At 49.6% G+C, this 21,040-nt stretch overlaps 1 protein-coding gene across 4 annotated transcripts in view; it reads right to left on the reverse strand.

Annotated features, from left to right (window-relative positions):
- Positions 1-21,040, reverse strand: part of LOC148442013 (cholesterol 24-hydroxylase-like) — an 86,136-nt gene that overhangs the window by 27,092 nt on the left and 38,004 nt on the right. For 2 of the 4 annotated variants that reach the window (XM_088464381.1, XM_088464382.1), the window contains exons 10-14: positions 18,962-19,034; positions 16,181-16,265; positions 10,848-10,958; positions 2,817-2,905; positions 2,501-2,567 (exon numbers count right to left, since the gene is read on the reverse strand). In XM_088464381.1, coding sequence (XP_088320507.1) covers positions 2,501-2,567; positions 2,817-2,905; positions 10,848-10,958; positions 16,181-16,265; positions 18,962-19,034 — 425 coding nt within the window. Of the gene's footprint in view, positions 1-2,500; positions 2,568-2,816; positions 2,906-9,553; positions 9,705-10,847; positions 10,959-16,180; positions 16,266-18,961; positions 19,035-21,040 lie in introns of those variants that run through there. The other 2 variants (XM_088464384.1, XM_088464383.1) reach the window with 2 other exon arrangements.

Raw genomic sequence — 21,040 nt, forward strand, 5'->3', positions numbered from 1 at the left:
ATGGCTCTGATGTTACTCGATGCTACAAATTGTTGAATACACTTCCTGGAGATGACAAGTATTACTAAAGGAAAGTGGGCGTCTTAAGACAGTGTAGTGGGCATCTAAATACACACTGCGATCGAATGCCAAGACATCGTGGGTGTGCTAATGCCTTGCCGTGCGATCGCGGGAATTGCATACTTTGGCAGTGTGCGAACGCATCTAGCGAGTGGGTCTGAAAAGGGCCCTTAGTTCGGTGAACGTATTATGGCCAACTTACGCTCAATTCTGTAAATGAGATGGATAGTTTTATCTGATATAGTAGAGAGGTTTTTTAAGTTTGTTGAAGTCTATAGGAGAGATGTATCAAGCTTTGGAGAAACATAGAGTGGAGAAGTTGCCCAAATCAGCCAATCAGTTTCTGTCATTTATCTAGCACAGTCTTTGAAATGACAATTAGACGCTGATTGACTGTTATGGGCAACTTCTCCATTTTATCTTTCTCCAAGGTTTGATACATCTCCCCCTAATAGGGGTGTGTATTTTGCAAGCACATAGGTGTAAATATATCATGTATGCCTGGCATGAACCTGACACATATGGTACTAGCACTTACCTTTATATCCTATATTTACCGATGCATGCAATTGTGGCTTTTTTTATTTTACATCTGTGGCCAATCCTGTAAAATCACGGAGTAGTTTGTACATACACGATTATTGTACTGTGTTTTGAGGCAGCCGTCGTGAAGGAATGTGACCTCATACACCGTTGCTCAAGTCACAGCAATCAGTTGGTCTCTGTACGCCAGGACCCCGGGAGACTTGTCCTTTCCTCTCTCATAATGTGCCTCTTATTCGCATAACTAAAACAACTCGGAGCAACAGCACTACATTGGCTTGTACTGACCAATTTGATGTGCGACCTTCGTACTCCTGTGTGCGACTGAGTATCACCCTGTGTAAGAAGGGCTCCGATGGCGCGGCCGTGACTTTTTCGCACACCAAGTTCCATTGTGCTCCATTTGCGACAAAATTTCTGTGTGGTTAAAGTCACAGCCAGGCACGTAAGTGGTGTTTCGCTGCGAATAAGATGCTAAATTTATAGAAAACTACTGTACGCTACTCCCTGGGGCGTATCTATACTGGGTGCAGGTTGTGCTGGGAACACGGGCCCCTGGGTCCAGGATGGCCCTGCACCGCACACCCTGCACCCATATAATTACTTACCTCTCCAGAGTCCCACGTCGGTGCGGGGTTACGGCGCTGTAAAAATGCCTGGAAAATGGCCGCCGCGGCAGTACAGGGAAAATAGCTGCCGTGCGGCAGTACAGGGAAAATAGCCGCCGTGCGGCAATTTTCCCGGTGACCAGCGCATCCTCTATAGAATATGGGCGCACTCTGGTGCCCAGAGTCTATAACTCCGGCGCTGGCCGCACACAGCTCAGTGAGCTGCCGGACATGGAGAAGGGGGTCGGTGTCGGAGACTGCACACGGGCCCCCTCTTCTCTAGAAACGCCCCTGGCTACTCCTCATGGAGTGTCACAGTTGTGCCGGGCATCATATGGCGTATAGACGTTAGGGGTATGAGAACACTCCTGTAAGATTCTGTGATCAGCTGTCACTTAGGACATTAGTTACAATTTAACTAACACATCATTTTAATGGAATAAGGACTAAACAATAAAAAATATCTCAACAATGGACCAGTACAAACATGTGTCAAAAGGTGACTTCAGGCCGTAAGTAAAGACAAACAGTTCTGGTACATATTCCCCATCATCCTATGAATTCAGGTATATCCGGAGTTCTGGGAAAATAATGTATCGCAAGATACAGAAGTCTGGTGGCAAAATCCTGGACTGTGCGAGTCTTAATTATAATATTATAACATTTATCTTTCTGCAATGAAAGCTGTGAAAATAAAATAGTTCAGATCTGCCGCACTCTTTTGGCGCTCCTGTAAGCGTCAGAACTTTTTAATTCACATATATTGTCATAAACTACACTACAACTGCTACAGTGGGGTTGGGTATGGGAGACTGGCAGTCAGGATGCTGGTTGTCAAAATACCGACAGCAGAATCCAGATGCTCAGAATCCCAACAGGGGCTAGGTAAGTATCCTAACCCTCCCCCTTCACCCTTTAACCTTACCCCTCCCTTCCTGCATCCTAACTTCTCCTCCCTGTTAGTACCTGAACTTAACCCTCTCCCCTTAGTGCCTAACCCTAAGCCCAACTGGTGATGCCTAACCCCCCCCCCCCCTGCAGCCTATCCCTAACCCCCCAGAACGGTACACAGGCTGTCGGGATTCTGGCATCGGCATCTTACCTGATGTCGGGATTCCAGCGCCGGTGTTGTGGCCGCAGGTCGGGATTCCAGCGCTGGGATTTCACCCGTCGGCATCCCGATCATAGGTAAACTAACTACATCCGCTACAGTAAATGGGGCTTTATATATGGTCTATCTGGCAAATTGTATCCAATTGACACATTTTTATGTAATAATCTGTACATACCTGTGCAAAGACTTGTCCAATGCAAGATCGTGGCCCCAGAGAGAATGGGAAATATGAAAAGTACGGCCTGTTTGTGAAAAAGAAATGTATTAACAACACCCAGGCATAGCACCCATGTCTCAAAGTTTATGCCACAAAGGTATGAGTATCTTGTGCAATTTCATTTAAATTTACACCTCTCTAATGCCATGCCAAGGTCTGGAGAGTGATGTACCCCATTACTAACAAGAGAAAGATGTTACACAAACTGGCGTTTTAATAAATAAATAAAATCTCGTGGGTAACAAAAGCATCACAGGCAAATAAATATAATTACTTTGGGGCATCTGGGTGGAACCTGTCTGGGTTGAAGACGAGGGGATCTGGATAAAACTGCTCCATCCTCTGCATGATGTATGAGTTAAACTGCAGAGAGAACCATGGGAGACGGTTAGCTGGTAGGATTACATGAAATAATAGAAATTTTAAAGAAAAAAAAATGTACATCGAGTACAGAATAGAATAAAATGTACTTTCATTAATACATCTCTTTCCCAAAATATCAGCATTAACAATTGTGTCAGGGTCCACATGCTAAGAGGTCCCATCGCAGAGACAGAGCAGCACATGCTGAGAGGTCCCGTCACAGAGGCAGAGCAGCACATGCTGAGAGGTCCCGTCACAGAGACAGAGCAGCACATGCTGAGAGGTCCCATCACAGAGACAGAGCAGCACATGCTGAGAGGTCCCGTCACAGAGACAGAGCAGCACATGCTGAGAGGTCCCGTCACAGAGGCAGAGCAGCACATGCTAAGAGGTCCCATCGCAGAGACAGAGCAGCACATGCTGAGAGGTCCCATCGCAGAGACAGAGCAGCACATGCTGAGAGGTCCCATCACAGAGACAGAGCAGCACATGCTGAGAGGTCCCGTCACAGAGACAGAGCAGCACATGCTGAGAGGTCCCGTCACAGAGGCAGAGCAGCACATGCTGAGAGGTCCCGTCACAGAGGCAGAGCAGCACATGCTGAGAGGTCCCGTCACAGAGACAGAGCAGCACATGCTGAGAGGTCCCATCACAGAGACAGAGCAGCACATGCTGAGAGGTCCCGTCACAGAGACAGAGCAGCACATGCTGAGAGGTCCCGTCGCAGAGACAGAGCAGCACATGCTGAGAGGTCCCATCACAGAGGCAGAGCAGTACATGCTGAGAGGTCCCATCACAGAGGCAGAGCAGCACATGCTGAGAGGTCCCATCACAGAGGCAGAGCAGCACATGCTGAGAGGTCCCCTCACAGAGACAGAGCAGCACATGCTGAGAGGTTCCGTCACAGAGGCAGAGCAGCACATGCTGAGAGGTCCCATCACAAAGGCAGAGCAGCACATGCTGAGAGGTCCCGTCGCAGAGACAGAGCAGCACATGCTGAGAGGTCCCGTCACAGAGACAGAGCAGCACATGCTGAGAGGTCCCATCACAGAGACAGAGCAGCACATGCTGAGAGGTCCCGTCACAGAGGCAGAGCAGCACATGCTGAGAGGTCCCATCACAGAGGCAGAGCAGCACATGCTGAGAGGTCCCATCACAGAGGCAGAGCAGCACATGCTGAGAGGTCCCATCACAGAGGCAGAGCAGCACATGCTGAGAGGTCCCATCGCAGAGGCAGAGCAGCACATGCTGAGAGGTCCCATCGCAGAGACAGAGCAGCACATGCTGAGAGGTCCCATCGCAGAGACAGAGCAGCACATGCTGAGAGGTCCCGTCACAGAGACAGAGCAGCACATGCTGAGAGGTCCCATCACAGAGGCAGAGCAGCACATGCTGAGAGGTCCCGTCACAGAGACAGAGCAGCACATGCTGAGAGGTCCAGTCACAGAGACAGAGCAGCACACGCTGAGAGGTCCCATCACAGAGACAGAGCAGCACACGCTGAGAGGTCCCGTCACAGAGGCAGAGCAGCACACGCTGAGAGGTCCCGTCACAGAGACAGAGCAGCACACGCTGAGAGGTCCCGTCACAGAGGCAGAGCAGCACACGCTGAGAGGTCCCGTCACAGAGACAGAGCAGCACACGCTGAGAGGTCCCGTCGCAGAGACAGAGCTGCACATGCTGAGAGGTCCCGTCACAGAGACAGAGCAGCACATGCTGAGAGGTCCCGTCACAGAGGCAGAGCAGCACATGCTGAGAGGTTCCGTCACAGAGACAAAGCAGCACATGCTGAGATGTCCAGTCACAGAGACAGAGCAGCACATGCTGAGAGGTCCCATCACAGAGACAGAGCAGCACATTCTGAGAGGTCCCATCACAGAGGCAGAGCAGCACATGCTGAGAGGTCCCATCACAGAGGCAGAGCAGCACATGCTGAGAGGTCCCGTCACAGAGACAGAGCAGCACATGCTGAGAGGTCCCGTCACAGAGACAGAGCAGCACATGCTGGGAGGTCCCGTCGCAGAGGCAGAGCGGCACATGCTGAGAGGTCCCGTCACAGAGGCAGAGCGGCACATGCTGAGAGGTCCCATCACAGAGGCAGAGCAGCACATGCTGAGAGGTCCCATCACAGAGACAGAGCAGCACATGCTGAGAGGTCCCGTCACAGAGACAGAGCAGCACATGCTGAGAGGTCCCGTCACAGAGACAGAGCAGCACATGCTGAGAGGTTCCGTCACAGAGGCAGAGCAGCACATGCTGAGAGGTCCCGTCACAGAGACAGAGCAGCACATGCTGAGAGGTCCCGTCACAGAGACAGAGCAGCACATGCTGAGAGGTCCCGTCACAGAGGCAGAGCAGCACATGCTGAGAGGTTCCGTCACAGAGACAAAGCAGCACATGCTGAGATGTCCAGTCACAGAGACAGAGCAGCACATGCTGAGAGGTCCCATCACAGAGGCAGAGCAGCACATGCTGAGAGGTCCCATCACAGAGGCAGAGCAGCACATGCTGAGAGGTCCCATCACAGAGGCAGAGCAGCACATGCTGAGAGGTCCCATCACAGAGGCAGAGCAGCACATGCTGAGAGGTCCCGTCACAGAGACAGAGCAGCACATGCTGGGAGGTCCCGTCGCAGAGGCAGAGCGGCACATGCTGAGAGGTCCCGTCGCAGAGGCAGAGCGGCACATGCTGAGAGGTCCCATCACAGAGACAGAGCAGCACATGCTGAGAGGTCCCATCGCAGAGACAGAGCAGCACATGCTGAGAGGTCCCATCACAGAGGCAGAGCAGCACATGCTGAGATGTCCAGTCACAGAGACAGAGCAGCACATGCTGAGAGGTCCCGTCACAGAGACAGAGCAGCACATTCTGAGAGGTCCCGTCACAGAGGCAGAGCAGCACATGCTGAGAGGTCCTATCACAGAGACAGAGCAGCACATGCTGAGAGGTCCCGTTGCAGAGGCAGAGCAGCACATTTTGAGAGGCCCCATCGCAGAGACAGAGCAGCACATGCTGAGAGGTCCCATCACAGAGGCAGAGCAGCACATGCTGAGAGGTCCCATCACAGAGGCAGAGCAGCACATGCTAAGAGGTCCCGTCACAGAGACAGAGCAGCACATGCTGAGAGGTCCCATCACAGAGGCAGAGCAGCACATGCTAAGAGGTCCCGTTGCAGAGGCAGAGCAGCACATGAAGTAGAGGTCTGCATGCTGGAAACAGTGTCTCTCAGTTGGTGCCTATATTGAGAGTCAGAGATGTGTTTCCTTTCCTGTACTAGACCCTGGCAGCCATATAGAGTTATAGAGTACAGTACAGCACCGAAAGGGTCCTCTCCACCAACAGTACCGATGGCTGATAAAAGCTCCATCCCCTGGTAGGCACCATCAGTGGCGTAAAATCATCCCAGGTTCCCACTGGCAAGATAAATGTTGGTGCCCCCCCCAAATTTAAACTTACCCCCCCAGCACCTATTCCAGCCCCAGCTGCCGCCGCCCCCCTATGCAGTTCCTCTTATACAGTGCCCCCAATAGTGCCCCCAGTAGTGTCTTTTATACAGTGACCCCAGTAGTGCCCCATATACAGTTCCCCCAGTAGTGGTCCCCCTATGCAGTGACACCAGTAGTGCCCCTTATACAATGCCCTCAGTAGTGCCCCTTATGCAGTGTCACCTATGTAGTGTCCCCCAGTAATGGTCCCCCTATGCAGTGCCTCCAGTAGTGCCCCCTATACAGTTCCCCTTATGCAGTGCCCGCCTATGTAGTGCCCTCCAGTAATAGTCCCCCTATGCAGTAGCTCCAGTAGTGCCCCTTATACAGTGCCCCCAGTAGTGGTCCCCCTATGCAGTGCCCATTATACAGTGCCCTCAGTAGTGGCCCTTCCTATGCAGTGCCCCCAGTAGTGCCCCTTTTACAGTGCCCCGGTATGTAGCGCCCCCAGTAGAGGGTCCCCCCTATTTAGTGCTCCATTATGTAGTGCCCCCAGTAGTGGATCCCCCCTATGCAGTGACCCTTACAGATGGGGCACTGCATAGGGGTGATTACTTACCTGAATCCCCATTCCTGCACTTGCCACCATCCACTCCTCTGTCCTCCTGCTCGGCATTACGGCAGAAACATCATGACGTCTCTCCCATCACCACTGCGGGAGTCGGAAGAGCTTCGCCCGGCTCCCTCCATGGATACAGCATCTAATGAGAGTCTGTCTGACTCACATTGGCTGCTAAAACAAACACATCGCCGGTGGTGTGTTTGTTACTGATCGGCGGGCAGGGGGGTTTCTGTTTAATCCCCCCTGCGTGCGCGTATGGTGCTCAGGTGGGTCGCATCGGTCACATGCTACCGTGACCATAGACCACGCTGGCAGCAGCAGATCATGGAGGTGGAGCGCCGATCAGCAGTGACGCTCCTCCTCCATGCAGCTCCTCAGCCCTGCAACAGGTAGACACGGAACGTCCAGGTGACCATGGAGCCGAGTGCCCCCTTAAGGGCTGGCGCCTGGTGACAAATGACTCCATTGTCTCCGGGAGTTCCGCCACTGGGCACCATTATTTCCTTCCCTTTCTGGTGGAGCAGCTGATGTGAATACATTTTACACATTGAGCCTGATTATGAGTCACACACAAAGCGACCAGATGGCTGCGGCAGTCAGATTGGCCACATTTGCTAAGGCGAGTATCCATGCTTTTGATTGTAAGCTCTCAGGAGCAGGGCCCTCTTCCCTCATGTGCTTTTCCTTCCCTCACTTATACCATCATCTCCTCCACACGGCCTGCAGTGGCACCAAACCTTTGGGATTGGCCACCCCGCTGCTTATGTTTATAGACATTGGGCCTGATTTAGCATGCTAATGCAGCCAGGACCGACGAGAGTCGCGGCGTGCTCGGGTAAAAGGGGTGTGGCCTAATCATGGGAGGCGTGGCCATGTCCCCTTCAAGGAAAAGAAAAGAAAAAAAACTTTGCAGCAGCGCTGTGCACTGACGAGGGGGGCGCTCTGAGCCCCCTCAGCCCGACGCATAATCAGCTTGATTGCTCCCCCCACAGGCATAGGAGACTGCTGTGGCTGCTTCATAACAGCCACGAGCAGTCTCTCAGTGCAGCCCAGCACACAGCAGCGTGTGCTGGGCTGCTGTGATGAAAGAGGGGGGGAGCAGTACCGGACCCAGGCCCCCACTGGGCCCCTCCAGCAAGCCCGGGCCCGGGTAATTTGTACCTGCTCCCCCCCCCCTCACGGCGCCCCTGAATGCAGCAGGAGGTGTCTGGTGTAAATAAACACCTCCTGACAGCACTGCAGATCCTAGTGCTGAGTTCAAAGACGTGGCATCGGATCACCTGTGAGACCATCGGCCATCTGAGTAACCTTCGCAGCTCCATAGCCGAGACCAGGAAGTCTCAATTGGAAGATGCACACCCTGGCTTCCGCTCTCCCAGAAAACTTGGGTGGCGCAAACCCGTTTTCCAGAAAAGAGGGTGGCCCTGCCCCTCCCCAGGCCCGGCAACAGGGGGGGACTAAAGGGAAACCCTTACCGGGCCCCGATGTCCAGAGGGGCCTTGAGGACCGGACAGGCACAAAACGGGGCCGCGGCGGCCAGGACCCATAGCCGCTGCCCAGCCCCATCTTCACCTCCCTTGTAGCCTGGCCCGGGCAGCGCTGGGATCTTCCAGGTGGCTCAGCTGCGGCCCGGGCCGGACATGACCTTTAGTGGGAAACTCGGCGGCGTGACGTCATGTTACGTCGCCACAAGTCTTCCCTGCCCGCCAGGCAATCTGCTCCGTTGCACTGGGGACTTGGATCTAGCAACAAGGTAGAGCTTATCTCCCCTTCGCGCTAGGGACCTGGAAGAGACAGGACTGCCCTAGCAACAACCTTGAGAAGTTTAGGGGATGATAGAGGAATAGGGGCTGGGGCAAAGGAAGATAATAGATGCTGGGGACAGAAGAAGGTGAAGGGGGAAGCTGATAGGGTCTGGGGGCAGAGGAAGGTGATAGGGGATGGAGGAAGGTGAAGAGGCCAGAGGAAGATGATGGGGCCTGGGGCAGAGGAAAGTGTTAGGGGCTGGGGTGCAGAGGAAGGTGATGGGGCTGGGGCAGAGGAAGATGACAGGGGCAGGGGGCAGAGGAAGGTGATGGGCCTGGGGCAGAGGAAGGCGATGGGGGCTGGGGGTGAAGGAAGGTGATGGGTGCTTCTGGGCTGAGGATGGTGATGAGATGCTGAATTTGAGGAAGGTGATGAGGGGCTGAGGACTGAGGATGGCTGGCTGCAGACACCATCCCTCCTACCCCTGAGGCATCCACAGCACTGTCATCAAGAAGACCTTACAAGAGACTGCAGACAAGAACTACAGCCTCCATCATCAGTGACAGAGAGACAGTGTGGTACATCATAGTGTATTTTTACTTTATTTAAAGGCTGGCATATCCTTCAGGTGACTTATCATGCTTCATATATCACACATGCAGGGGAGGGATGTGCAGGATCGGGGGTGGTGGTGAGAAGTTGGGGCCCCCAGAGACATCAGTGTACCAGGCCCCGAGATTCTATTGCCGGCCCTGCCCCTCCCCACCCCTTATTGACAGGCTGCAGCTTTAAGGAACTGCGGGAGATCTCACAGTAGAAGATCGGTGCATGCGCAGTACAGATCCTGTGCTTGCGTTGATCTTCTAACATTGGAGTAGTACACCAACCATCGGGTTCTGAATCAAGCCCCTTTTCCATGTCCTGCAATGTTTTGTTCTGTACAGTATGTCACTCTTTTCTTGTTTTGTGCATTCTGTTGATGTTCTTTGTAAGGCGCTGCAGAGCCCTTGTGGCGCCATATAAATAAAGAAAAATAATAATAATAACACAGCTTCATGCGTATAGTCACACTGCCAACTAGTTTTCCATCCACAGCCACAACTGTCTGTATTGTATGGTGCAATGGAATATTCTGACGCTATATAAATAACCGCCATCATTAGCTTCTGCACATACACCTGCCCCATGCTGAGTGTAGAAGATACATCAGAAACTGGTGTCCCTTAGTCCTCCGCGTGCCTAAGAATAGCCAGAACTTTGGTTACACACCCAGGACACTCCCACAGATCAGATCTCTTAAGTGCATCCACAAGCAGCCGTCCAGCTGACACCCAGAATTGTCCATCTCACTGGCAGGGAGGACTGGCCACGCACAGAGCCTCTGGAAAGATGCACATGCATGGTGTGGTGCAGACATCGCTTCATGGACTTGCATGAGACTCAGAAAGTAATCAGGCTCATTGTGTTCATTAAAGCACATTAGAGCCACCAATACACTGGCCACACTACTGGGAACATATCTTGGAGGCTGAATAACCGCCAGGTGAAAATACAGATGCCGTAAGCCCGATCATGAGAGTACCCGACAGGGATATGCAAGTATACTAACCCTACCCCTCTCCCGCCCCTAACCCTCCTTTGGGGATGCCTAACCCTAACCCACCCCCCCCGGAGGTGCCTAATCCTAACCCCCCTTCCCTGCAGCTTAACCCGAACCTTCCCCCCCCCCCCGGTGGTGCCTAACCCCCACCTTCACTCCCTAGACCTAACCCTCCCCGGGGGTAGGCCTAACCCTAACCTCCCCCAGGTGGTGCCTAACCCTAACCTCCCCCTGGTGGTGCCTAACACCCCCTTCCCTGCAGCCTAACCCTAACCCTCCTCGGGGGTTGCCTAAACCTAAGTTCCCCTGGGAGTGCCTAAACCTAACCCTCCCCCCCACTGCTATGAACTGACAGGCCAGCTTACTTTTGTTCGGGAAGCCGTCTGTCGAGATTCCGGCGTCGGGATCTAGACAGGAGTCGGGATTTAGACTCATGGATTTAGACAGATGGATTCCCAGCCATCGGTATTTCAACTACATCCCAAGTAGGTACCAGACACACTTCAATGCATTGCTGTGGTCAGTGGCTGACATGGATTTGGAACGTACCGTCACAGTTACTTTAGGGGGAATCTTCAACCCCTCTATGATAATTTCTTCTTCCAATGCCCGTGATGTACCTGGAGCTGTGGGGTAAAGTCGCAACGTCTCCTTTAGTACCTAGAAGGAAAGATACACACTATGGGTCACTCATCATCCACAGGACTTGTGTGTGCATAATTCATTTCTTATTTGTACAAATGTGCCTAATCCATCCGGTACATAGGAGCATATGTGCTGTACATCTCCATTCTGGGCCTTGGAACTTGCCATGTAAAGCGGTTCTGTATAATGTCTTCAAGATTATGGCACCAGTCGGATATGTGCGAGGTGGAAACCATAACACTGTCATTTTATCGCCCATCCTTCTACCACTTCAGGACAATCCCCTTCATGAATCTCAACTTTTTCTCTTAAAAGAGCTGCTCATTTCTGTATGTTGCTGTAAATCACAGGAGTGAGCCTAACCCACATTTAGCGGTCAGTGGTCCCCATCTCCTCCATTCAGATTATCTGATACAAAGTAATATTCTACACCCATTATAAGGCCTGATTCATTACCGATCGCAACTGCGATTCCGTACGCAGATGGCCGATTGTTGTGTACTGCGCATGCATTGCAGTGTGCATGCGCAAAAGCTTCACTGCAATCACAGAGACTACGCAGACCCATCGCAGAGTGATTGACAGGAAGGGACCACATGGAGGTGGTGACGAGGGGTGGTTGGTGAAACACAGGCGTGCCAGTGCATTTGTACGCTGTTACAGGGGTGTGCATAAACTGGCCACTGCGATGCCCTACACAGCTTGGGCTTTCACTGCGTGCGATGAAGTTAGCAATTTCCGAGTAAGGTCAGACTTTGTGCAAGTGTGCGTGAGGCTCCGATGGTACTCGATGTTACCGATGATTTCGCAGACTTGAAAAGTATTACGGATGAGTGTAAGGTGAAGTGGGCGTCCTTATGTTAGGCTGCACCGGCATTGCGATAACATTCATCAGCATATTTTCGCAGTGGGACTGTGTGTGTAATCGCAGCTGCGATCACGCTAGCGATCCGTAATGTATCAGACCCATAGATACACCACTGTCAACATGGTTTTCCTTTCTGAGACTCACCTGGGGGGGGCTTTAAAACTTTGTGACTTCCAATCTCTTTGTTGCATAAAGTATCAACATTTCATAGATAACCTTTAGTAACCTCGTATTATTATAAATACTGTATATAAACTAGGGGTGTGCACCGGCCACTTTTCGTGTTTTGTGTTTTGGTTTTGGATCTGGATCTTTCTTCGTGTTTTGGATCTGGATTGGTTTTGCCAAAACCACCCTTCCGTGTTTTGGGTTCTGGGTTTTGTGTTTTGGATCTGTATTTTTTTGAAAAAAAGCATAAAACAGCTAAAATCACAGAATTTGTGTTTTTTTCTGCTCCTATGCTATTATTAACCTCAGTAACCTTAATTTCCACTCATTTCCAGTCTATTCTGAACACCTCACACCTCACAATAGTGTTTTTATGTCCAAAAGGTTGCACCGAGGTAGCTGGATGACTATGCTAAGCGACACGAGTGGGCGGCACAAACACGTGGCCCATCTAGGAGTGACACTGCAGTGGCAGACAGGATGGCAGCTGGAAAACTAGGCCCCAAACTGTACATAATGCAAAGAAAAAAAAAGAGGTGCAAGATGGAATTGTCCTTGTGATTGTTGTATAAACAGGACATGCACACTTTAACAAACCAATCATTTCAGCGCCAGGGTCTGCCACACGACTGTGGCTGAAATGACTGGTTCGTTTGGGCCCCCACAAAACAAGCTGGCAATTAATCTGTCCCTGCACAAACTGGCTCTACGGAGGCAAGATGTCGTCCTCATCCTCCTCATCCACCAATTCCTCACCCTCTTCAGTGTTGTGTACATCCTCATCCTCACAGAGTATTAATTCGTCCCACGCTGGAATCCACCACCACAGGTCCCTCTGTACGTTCTGGAGGCTGGTCTCCCTGGAAGAGTTGATAATTCATTTTTATGAACATCATCTTCTCCACATTTTGTGGAAGCAACCTCCTACGCCTTTCGCTGACAAGGTTCCCGGCTGGACTAAACACTCTTTCGGAGTACACACTGGAGGGGGGGCAAATCAGGTAAAATAGAGCCAGTTTGTACAGGGGCCTCCAAATTGCCTCTTTTTCCTGCCAGTACAGGTACAGACTGTCTGACATCCCTACTTGGATGCTGTCACCAATGTAATCCTCCACCATTCTGTCAGTGGTGACAGTATCATATGCAGTGACAGTAGACATGTTAGAAATTGTTGGCACGTCCTTCAGTCTGGCCCAGATGTCCAAACCGGCCCTTGACTTATGACACCGGCGCACGCTTTGCGCTGCTACTGTGTTGATGCACGTGCGGCTAAAGCGCATACAATTCACAAACACAGAGAAAATTTTTTATTTTTTTTTGGAGCACTTTGGGTTTACACCACCCTTTAACAGACTTATGGGACACAGGCACACGCTTGGCGCTGCTCCTTTGTTGATGCACGTGCGGCTACTGCGCATACATTTCGCACACAAACAGAAAAAAAAGAAGAATTTTTTATTTTTTGTGGAGCGCACTTTGGGGGTTACACCACCCTTTAACAGACTTATGACATAGGCGCACGCTTGGTACTGCTCCTTTGTTGATGCACATGCAACCACAGTGCACACAATTCACAAACACAGAAAATTATTTTTTATTTTGTTTGGAGTGCACTTTTGGGGTTACAGCACCCTTTAATGGTCAAGCCAGCCGGGCCCTTTACTTGTTTGGACACAGGCGCACGCTTAGCGCTACTTTGTTGATGCACGTGCCGCTGCTGCGCACACAATTCACAAACACAGAAAAAATATATATATATTTTTTTTTGGAGTGCACTTTTGGGGTTACAGCACCCTTTAATGGACAAGCCAGCTGGCCCTTGATTTATGACACAGGCGCACGCTTGGCGCTACTTTGTTGATGCACGTGCGGCTACTGCGCACACAATTCACAAACAGAAAATTATTTTTTATTTTGTTTGGAGTGCACTTTGGGGGTTACAGCACCCTTTAACGGACAAGCCAGCCGGCCCTTGATTTATGACACAGGCGCACGCTTGGCGCTACTTTGTTGATGCACGTGCGGCTACTGCGCACACAATTCACAAACAGAAAAAAAAAATGTTTTTATTTTTTTTTGGAGTGCACTTTGGGTGAGCACCCCTGATGGACAGATCACCCCCTGGACAACACTACAGCACCCCTTTAGGACTACAGCCTTTATGAGACACTGCACAACACAGTCCAGCCAGCCCCTATAGACTTTGGAGTGGACACAGCCCCTATGGACAACTGACTGCACAACATAGCCCAGCCAGCCCCTATGACAGCAACACAACACAGCCCAGCCAGCCCCTATGGACAACAGTGGCACAACACAGCCCAGACAGCCCCTATGGACTGAGTGGACACAGCCCCTATGGACAACAGCGGCACAACACAGCCAAGCCAGCCCTAGCTCCCACCCTCCCTCTTCACTGTCCACAGCCGGAGTGAGAAATGGCGCCGACACGGGAACCTTTTTTAGAATCCAAAACCCGCAAGATCCGGAAGGCGGGATGATGACGTTTTGCATCGATTTCAGTTCCGAGTCAGGCGGGAAAACCCGAGCCGTACTCGGTTCCCGACTCGGATAGGGAGGGCTTGGGGGGTTCGGATTTCAGAAATCCGAACCCGCTCATCCCTAATATATATATATTATATGTGAATGGAGCAAATCGGCGGCACTTGGAGACTTGTGAGGAAGTTTAATGTGACACCTCACATCACACCGACGCTATTATATGCTGCAATGCACATAGATATTTGCTTTTCCTGTATAATTGTCTCTAACATTTACACTTAGCTATTTCCATCTTATCTTTTTTTTCTGTAACAGGATGGCCAGCCGCGTCGATCCGCTGGCGTCCTGGTTGTCTTGACAACGGGAGACATGCAGCGTGACGACATCATCATTGCGGGACTCCGGCTGCGACACAGGGAGTCCTAGGTGGCGTCCGGTTCACTTCTCTTGGCGGGCTTCTCCCTTTATAATGTAAGCTGTCTTTTAGTTCTTCTACCTCGGCAAGGGGCGTGTGAGCCCTGAAACGTCGGTGTGATGTGAGGGGTCACATTAAACTTCTTCACAAGTCTCCAAGTGCCGCTGATTTGTTCCACTTGTTTGCAGAAGGCACAGGAGCATGTATTGGTCGGTTTAGAGGAGTGCCGGTCCGTCTGAATAAATTTACTGGTAATCTCCTATACCGAGCTGAACAGCCCCCTCAGGAAAAAAAACAGACGGCACTTGTCAGTAGTTGTAAAAAAGTGATATATTGTCACAAATCACATAGGTGCTGAACCATTGTTTTTTTTCATCAGGACATGTCCTGATGAAAAGACAGATGGGTCGTAAAACGACAGCACCTACTGAGGAGTGCCGCCTGTTTTTTTCCTGAGGGGCTGTTCAGCTCGGTATGGGAAGTTGTTAGGGGCACCAATCAAAATTTTGCCTAGGGCATCAAATGGGCTAGGGCCGGCTCTGCCCAGACTGATACAGCAGCACAGCACCACTGGACTGGACTGATACAGCAGAGCAGGTCACCCCCAGACTGATACAGCAGCACAGCACCACTGGACTGGACTGATACAGCAGAGCAGGTCACCCCCAGACTGATACAGCAGCACAGCACCACTGGACTGGACTGATACAGTAGAGCAGGTCACCCCAGACTGATACAGCAGCACGGCACCACTGGACTGGACTGATACAGTAGAGCAGGTCACCCCAGACTGATACAGCAGCACAGCAACACTGGACTGGACTGATACAGTAGAGCAGGTCACCCCCAAACTGATACAGCAGCACAGCAACCCTGGACTGGACTGATACAGCAGAGCAGGTCACCCCCAGACTGATACAGCAGCACAGCACCACTGGACTGGACTGATACAGCAGAGCAGCTCAACCCCAGACTGATACAGCAGCACAGCACCACTGGACTGGACTGATACAGCAGAGCAGCTATGCCACTTTCCCACAAACACTACACTAGAGATTGAGACACATCCTCTCACTACCCTCTCCAGGCCTGGAGTGAAGATGGTGGGGCGGGAGGCGCAAAATGTGTAAAGTCTGGGTTTCGCGAGAATCCAACACCAGGATGATGATGTTTTGCCTCGATCCGGGAACAGAGTCTGGTGGGAAAGCCCGAGCGGGACTCGGTTCCCGGACCGGGGGGGGGGGGGGAGCTCAGGGGGGGGTTCAGATTATCCCTAGAAAGTACCTGAGACAAATATTGCAGCTTGCCCAGATCTTCATACTCAATGTCTCTTCTGTCACCAATAACTTCATCCACTTCAGCCTGGGCTCTGAAGGATTACACAGATTGAATTAAAAAAATGTATTTGATTTTCTTGGTTTTTCAAATATAATCGTGTATATAGAAAGAAGGGAACAAAATAAGTATTGGGGAGTACACTTACGTCATACAAATTTGGATTGAACATAATGTTGAGTTTCAAGTGACCGCTAGTTACACTTTGTATTACTAAATTAGTAATAATCCCATAAGTTACAGTGCACACAGGACTAAACATGTAGGTCTTCAGGTAATATCTATAAAATACAATACTGCCGACACACATAAAACTACTGTTTAAAAACAGAATCTAGAAGTACAGTACTTGACTTGTTTTTAATCAAGCTTCAATATGTGTACAACATTGCAATAGAGATGATCAAATTAACCACTATGACAGTATGAGACTTTTCTCACTATATATTCAATAAATCAGACACATGGTATATTGCATACAGAGAAACATGTTACATGATTATTTGGGTTATTCTTTAGATTGCTCCCCGGTCTCAGAGAACAGATGAAGGACCTTCTTTTGACCTGAAAGGCGAGAGACCGGACCATGATAACATTCAGAATGTCAGCACCAGAATGTCGACATGGTGTAATTGTAAGCCTAACTCTATCCTTAACTGCAGCCTGCCCCCAACTGTAATGCTAAGGCTTATATGGTCATAATGTATACATGCATAATGTTGATATTTTAAAGATTTTGTCAATATCGTCATGTTAGAAAAATAATACCCAACCAATACCTGGTTAGGGAAGTCTCATGTCTCCACAATATACTGATCCAGGGCCGTAACTAGGGTAGTGCGACCAGTGCCATGGCACAGGGCACCGCAGGGCAGGGGGTGCTGTTTGGGCTGTCACTTTTACTGTTTATTATCATTCTCACTTGTAGCTTCCTCTTCTTTTATCCCCAGCATCTCCTGGCCTCCCCTATCTCTTCCCTGGCCCTTCTCCAGGAGACCATGGCCCTTTTTCAGGTGCACTATCTTATGTCCCTATTTAAAAAATGGAGGGGGAGGGGCTGCCAATGCTCTCTCTGGCACAGGGCACCAAAAAGTCTAGTTACTCCTCTGTACTGATGTAACAATGGACTATTCTGTACCCTTACAAAACTCTCCCTGCACCAATGTTTGGAGACCTGCGTCCCGTGTGGGAATTTTGTTTAATAATAATGTTAAATCTTCCAAAATAGAAGAACTGTAATCTTCTGTGCCTGAATGCAACACTGAGATCAGCATCACAGAGAGTGTGAAGGCCGTCTACAGTCTCTACTTGTACATCTTTGGCATAAACAAGGAACAATTCATTCAGGAAAGCTCATTCACAGATAACCTACATATGTAACATAAAAAGTACAAGTGTCACACATAAGATGCCGACAGTCCTGAAATTTCCTTACTGTCCATACATTTTTAATGATATAAATGAGGCTTTAATGGGCTTTGTTGAATAAGAAAACAGAAAACGATATTTAAGTGGCCCAAATGTGATTTATCTGGAAGTGCTATATTTACTTTTACTGCTATGTGGATTCCACATGTGCTGTCCTGAAAAAGGGCATGTAATACTCATACATGGGAGAAGTATGTCTATATATGTGCTGAGGGGGGCATATATTTTGTGGCTAGCAAATTACCTTTACAGTCTTAAGTAGCTAAATAAATTAGGTTTCAGGACACCCTAGAATGATACTATAAAACCACCTATACACAGCCATATGTCTGCCTTCTACACTTTATAATTTGTTATCTTCTAGTTTTTATTTTTCAGTCTTGAGAAAAGTCCCAGTGCATCTAAGGGACGAAACGCGTTGACGCCAGCCTCCAGTCCAAGGTGTTTTCCAGCCACTACCTTATTTCTTGTTATCTGATATCCTACGCTCTTCAATCACCATTGTTGGGAAGGAGACCCGGAGTTTGCTGGGATCAGCAGCGGCTGACAGGAAGCAGCTGAACAAAGATCATTTCAGCCGCTACACACTACAAGTGGCGCTTGCTTCACACTTCTGTTGCTCGACACTGTTGGATAATTACCTACTGTCGGCCTATACCTCAAACAAGAGAACCCTAGAGGGAATATATCTTAGAGTGGCCATGCTAAACAGAGGATCGACAGCCACTATCTAGTGAAGGATATCGGGACACTTAAAATCAAGGTAACTCTGTATCCACAGGTTCACGACTGGGACGCCAGTGTGCACGAAGCATCAATACACAGCAGTGTACTTATTTTACTCAGCGTTTTTCCATACATAATGTATTAAATCAGTGACTGTATTGATTAAACTAGATTCATACTCCACTCTGATACCAATTAAGTGGATTTGAAAGAAGTTATTCATATTGCAACCAAATAGCTAAATGTTTATGTGGCTAGAATTCATGATACTGTAAGAAACAAATGTTTCAGATTTATTCTTGTTATGTCATTTGATTTTCATGTGAAGCTTTATCTTTTTTATAAACCTTTGTTATTGCAATAAACTAGTGATTTATTAAACAAGCCTCATGTGTTCCTATTAGAGAGCAGACCTATTGATCTGTATTAAAACATATTGCGGTCGTATTATATAATTCTCAAAACCTGGCGCAGTAATAAATATCCATTGGATCTAGTTTTATTTTATCTTTTTTTTACCTGTTTAGCCTATACACCAACATCTTACATGAACCCTATAGTAATACTTTGTCTTACTTTTCTAGTATCTCAGGGTTACGGGCCAGTTCCATCACCGCAAATGACAACTGGTTGGCTGTTGTTTCTTGTCCTGAAAAGGAGAATAATCCATATAAAATCATGTCTAGCCATATACTCACCATGGAAACATAACCGATTTGAACTAAGGCCCTGATTCAGAGCCACTCGCTAGCGGCAGTACGCTCGTTCCGAGCGATGTTCACACATCTGCGCATGCGTACGGTTTTTAGTACGCATGCGCGAACCAGTCAGTGCGGCCGAAAATCGTTTGTACGCAATATAGCGAGTGCCTGCTATTTTGAGTGACAGAATAAGTCGTATGTGGGTGGTAACAGGGGAAGGTGCTTGAAAACGGGGAGTGGAGATCAGAACGCAGGCGTGCTTAAAGGTCAAAACGGGCGTTTTATGGGTGTGCATAATTAATACAGCAGCGTCAATGACCACGTCATTTGTTTTTTTTTAACTCAGAACTGCTCGCAAAATAGCGGTTGAAAAAACCAACCACAAGACTAGCGAGCAGTTCATATCCTGTTCGATGTACTCGATTAATCTAATAAATAGCGGACATGACGTAGGATGCGAGCGGCCAGGGGGCGTTTTTTTTAAAAAAACGAACGCAAGTTTTGCTCGCTCGTTCAGACATAGAGGCGTGAACAGACCGCAAATAGCGAACGGTTCATTTGAATAGCCACCCCTTGTTTTAGAACCAACGACCGCAAATAGCGAGTGGCTCTGAATGACGGCCTAAGCTGTCTACTTTCCATACTTTGCCACCAATTGCACCATTTTATTGGAGCCCATGGATGAGCTGTAATGTAAGCTTGGCACCTCAAGATTCTACTATATTTAAATTAGAGATGAGCGGGTTCGGATCTTAGAGATCCGAACCCACCCATATTTCGGGGATCTGGGGCGATTCGAGCGCAGCTCGAATCTCCCTGCCTGCCCGGATCCCTGACCTGAGGCAAAACCTAGCGACCCCTCTGTCGAGTAGCAAGGTTTTGTTGTGAGCGGACTTAATGCTGATTGGCTGAGAGAGCCATCTGTCACGGCTCTCAGCCAATCAGCGTTAAGCCCATTGAAAACAGCACAAAAGAGGAAAAGAAGATGGCGCCCGCCATCCCCCCCTGCCTGACACCGACGGCACCCCCTGTACCCCCACTGGCAGCATCCCCCGCTGCCAACACTCCTGCACTGTTGCCCAACGTACGTACTGAAGACACCGTTAGTGACCCCGACACTCCCACACTGAGGACACCACCAGCACCCCTGCACTGCCGACGCAGTCAGCAAACCTGCACTGAGGACACCACTGGCACCCCCGCTCTGCCGACACTGCCGGCACCCTGCATTGAGAACACCCCTGCACTGCCGACACAGTCAGCAAACCTGCAATGAGGACACCGCTGGCACCCCTGCTCTGCCGACACCGCCGCTACCCTTCACTGAGTAAACTGCCAGCACTGCCATTCCATGTACTGAGGACACCGCCAGCAACCCCTCGCACTGCCGACACAGTCAGTAAACCTGAAATGAGAACACCGCTGGCACCCCCGCACTGCCAACAGAGCCAGTAAACCTGCACTAAAGACACCGCTGGAACCCCCGCACTGCCAACATCACCGGTACCCTTCACTGAGGACACTGCCAGCACCACAGCACTGCCATTCCATGTACTGAGGACACCGTCAGCAACCCTGCTCTGCCGACACTGCTGTCACAGTAAGTGCACTATTGGTGTATCCAACCCACACTGTATATAACACACTGTATCAATGTTGGAAATTAGAAGCTGAACTGCCACATGTTATTGCCACCCACTGTGTCACTTAGCTTAGTCAGCCAGCTAGCTGGATGCAACCTTTTGGCCTTAACTAGATGAAGCAAATAATATTGTGAGGTGGTCAAAATTGATTGGAAATTACTGGAAATAAATGTTATTGAGGTTAATTATACTGTAGGAACAAAAACAGGCCCATTTTATGTGATTTTAGCTGTTTTTATGATTTTTTTAAGAAAAAATTCAGATCCAACACCAAAACACGGAAACAAAACACGGAGGTGAGGTTTTGGTAA

Source organism: Taudactylus pleione, unplaced genomic scaffold (assembly GCF_031769625.1).
Source record: "Taudactylus pleione unplaced genomic scaffold, aTauple2 ptg001661l, whole genome shotgun sequence".
Taxonomy (NCBI): domain Eukaryota; kingdom Metazoa; phylum Chordata; class Amphibia; order Anura; family Myobatrachidae; genus Taudactylus; species Taudactylus pleione.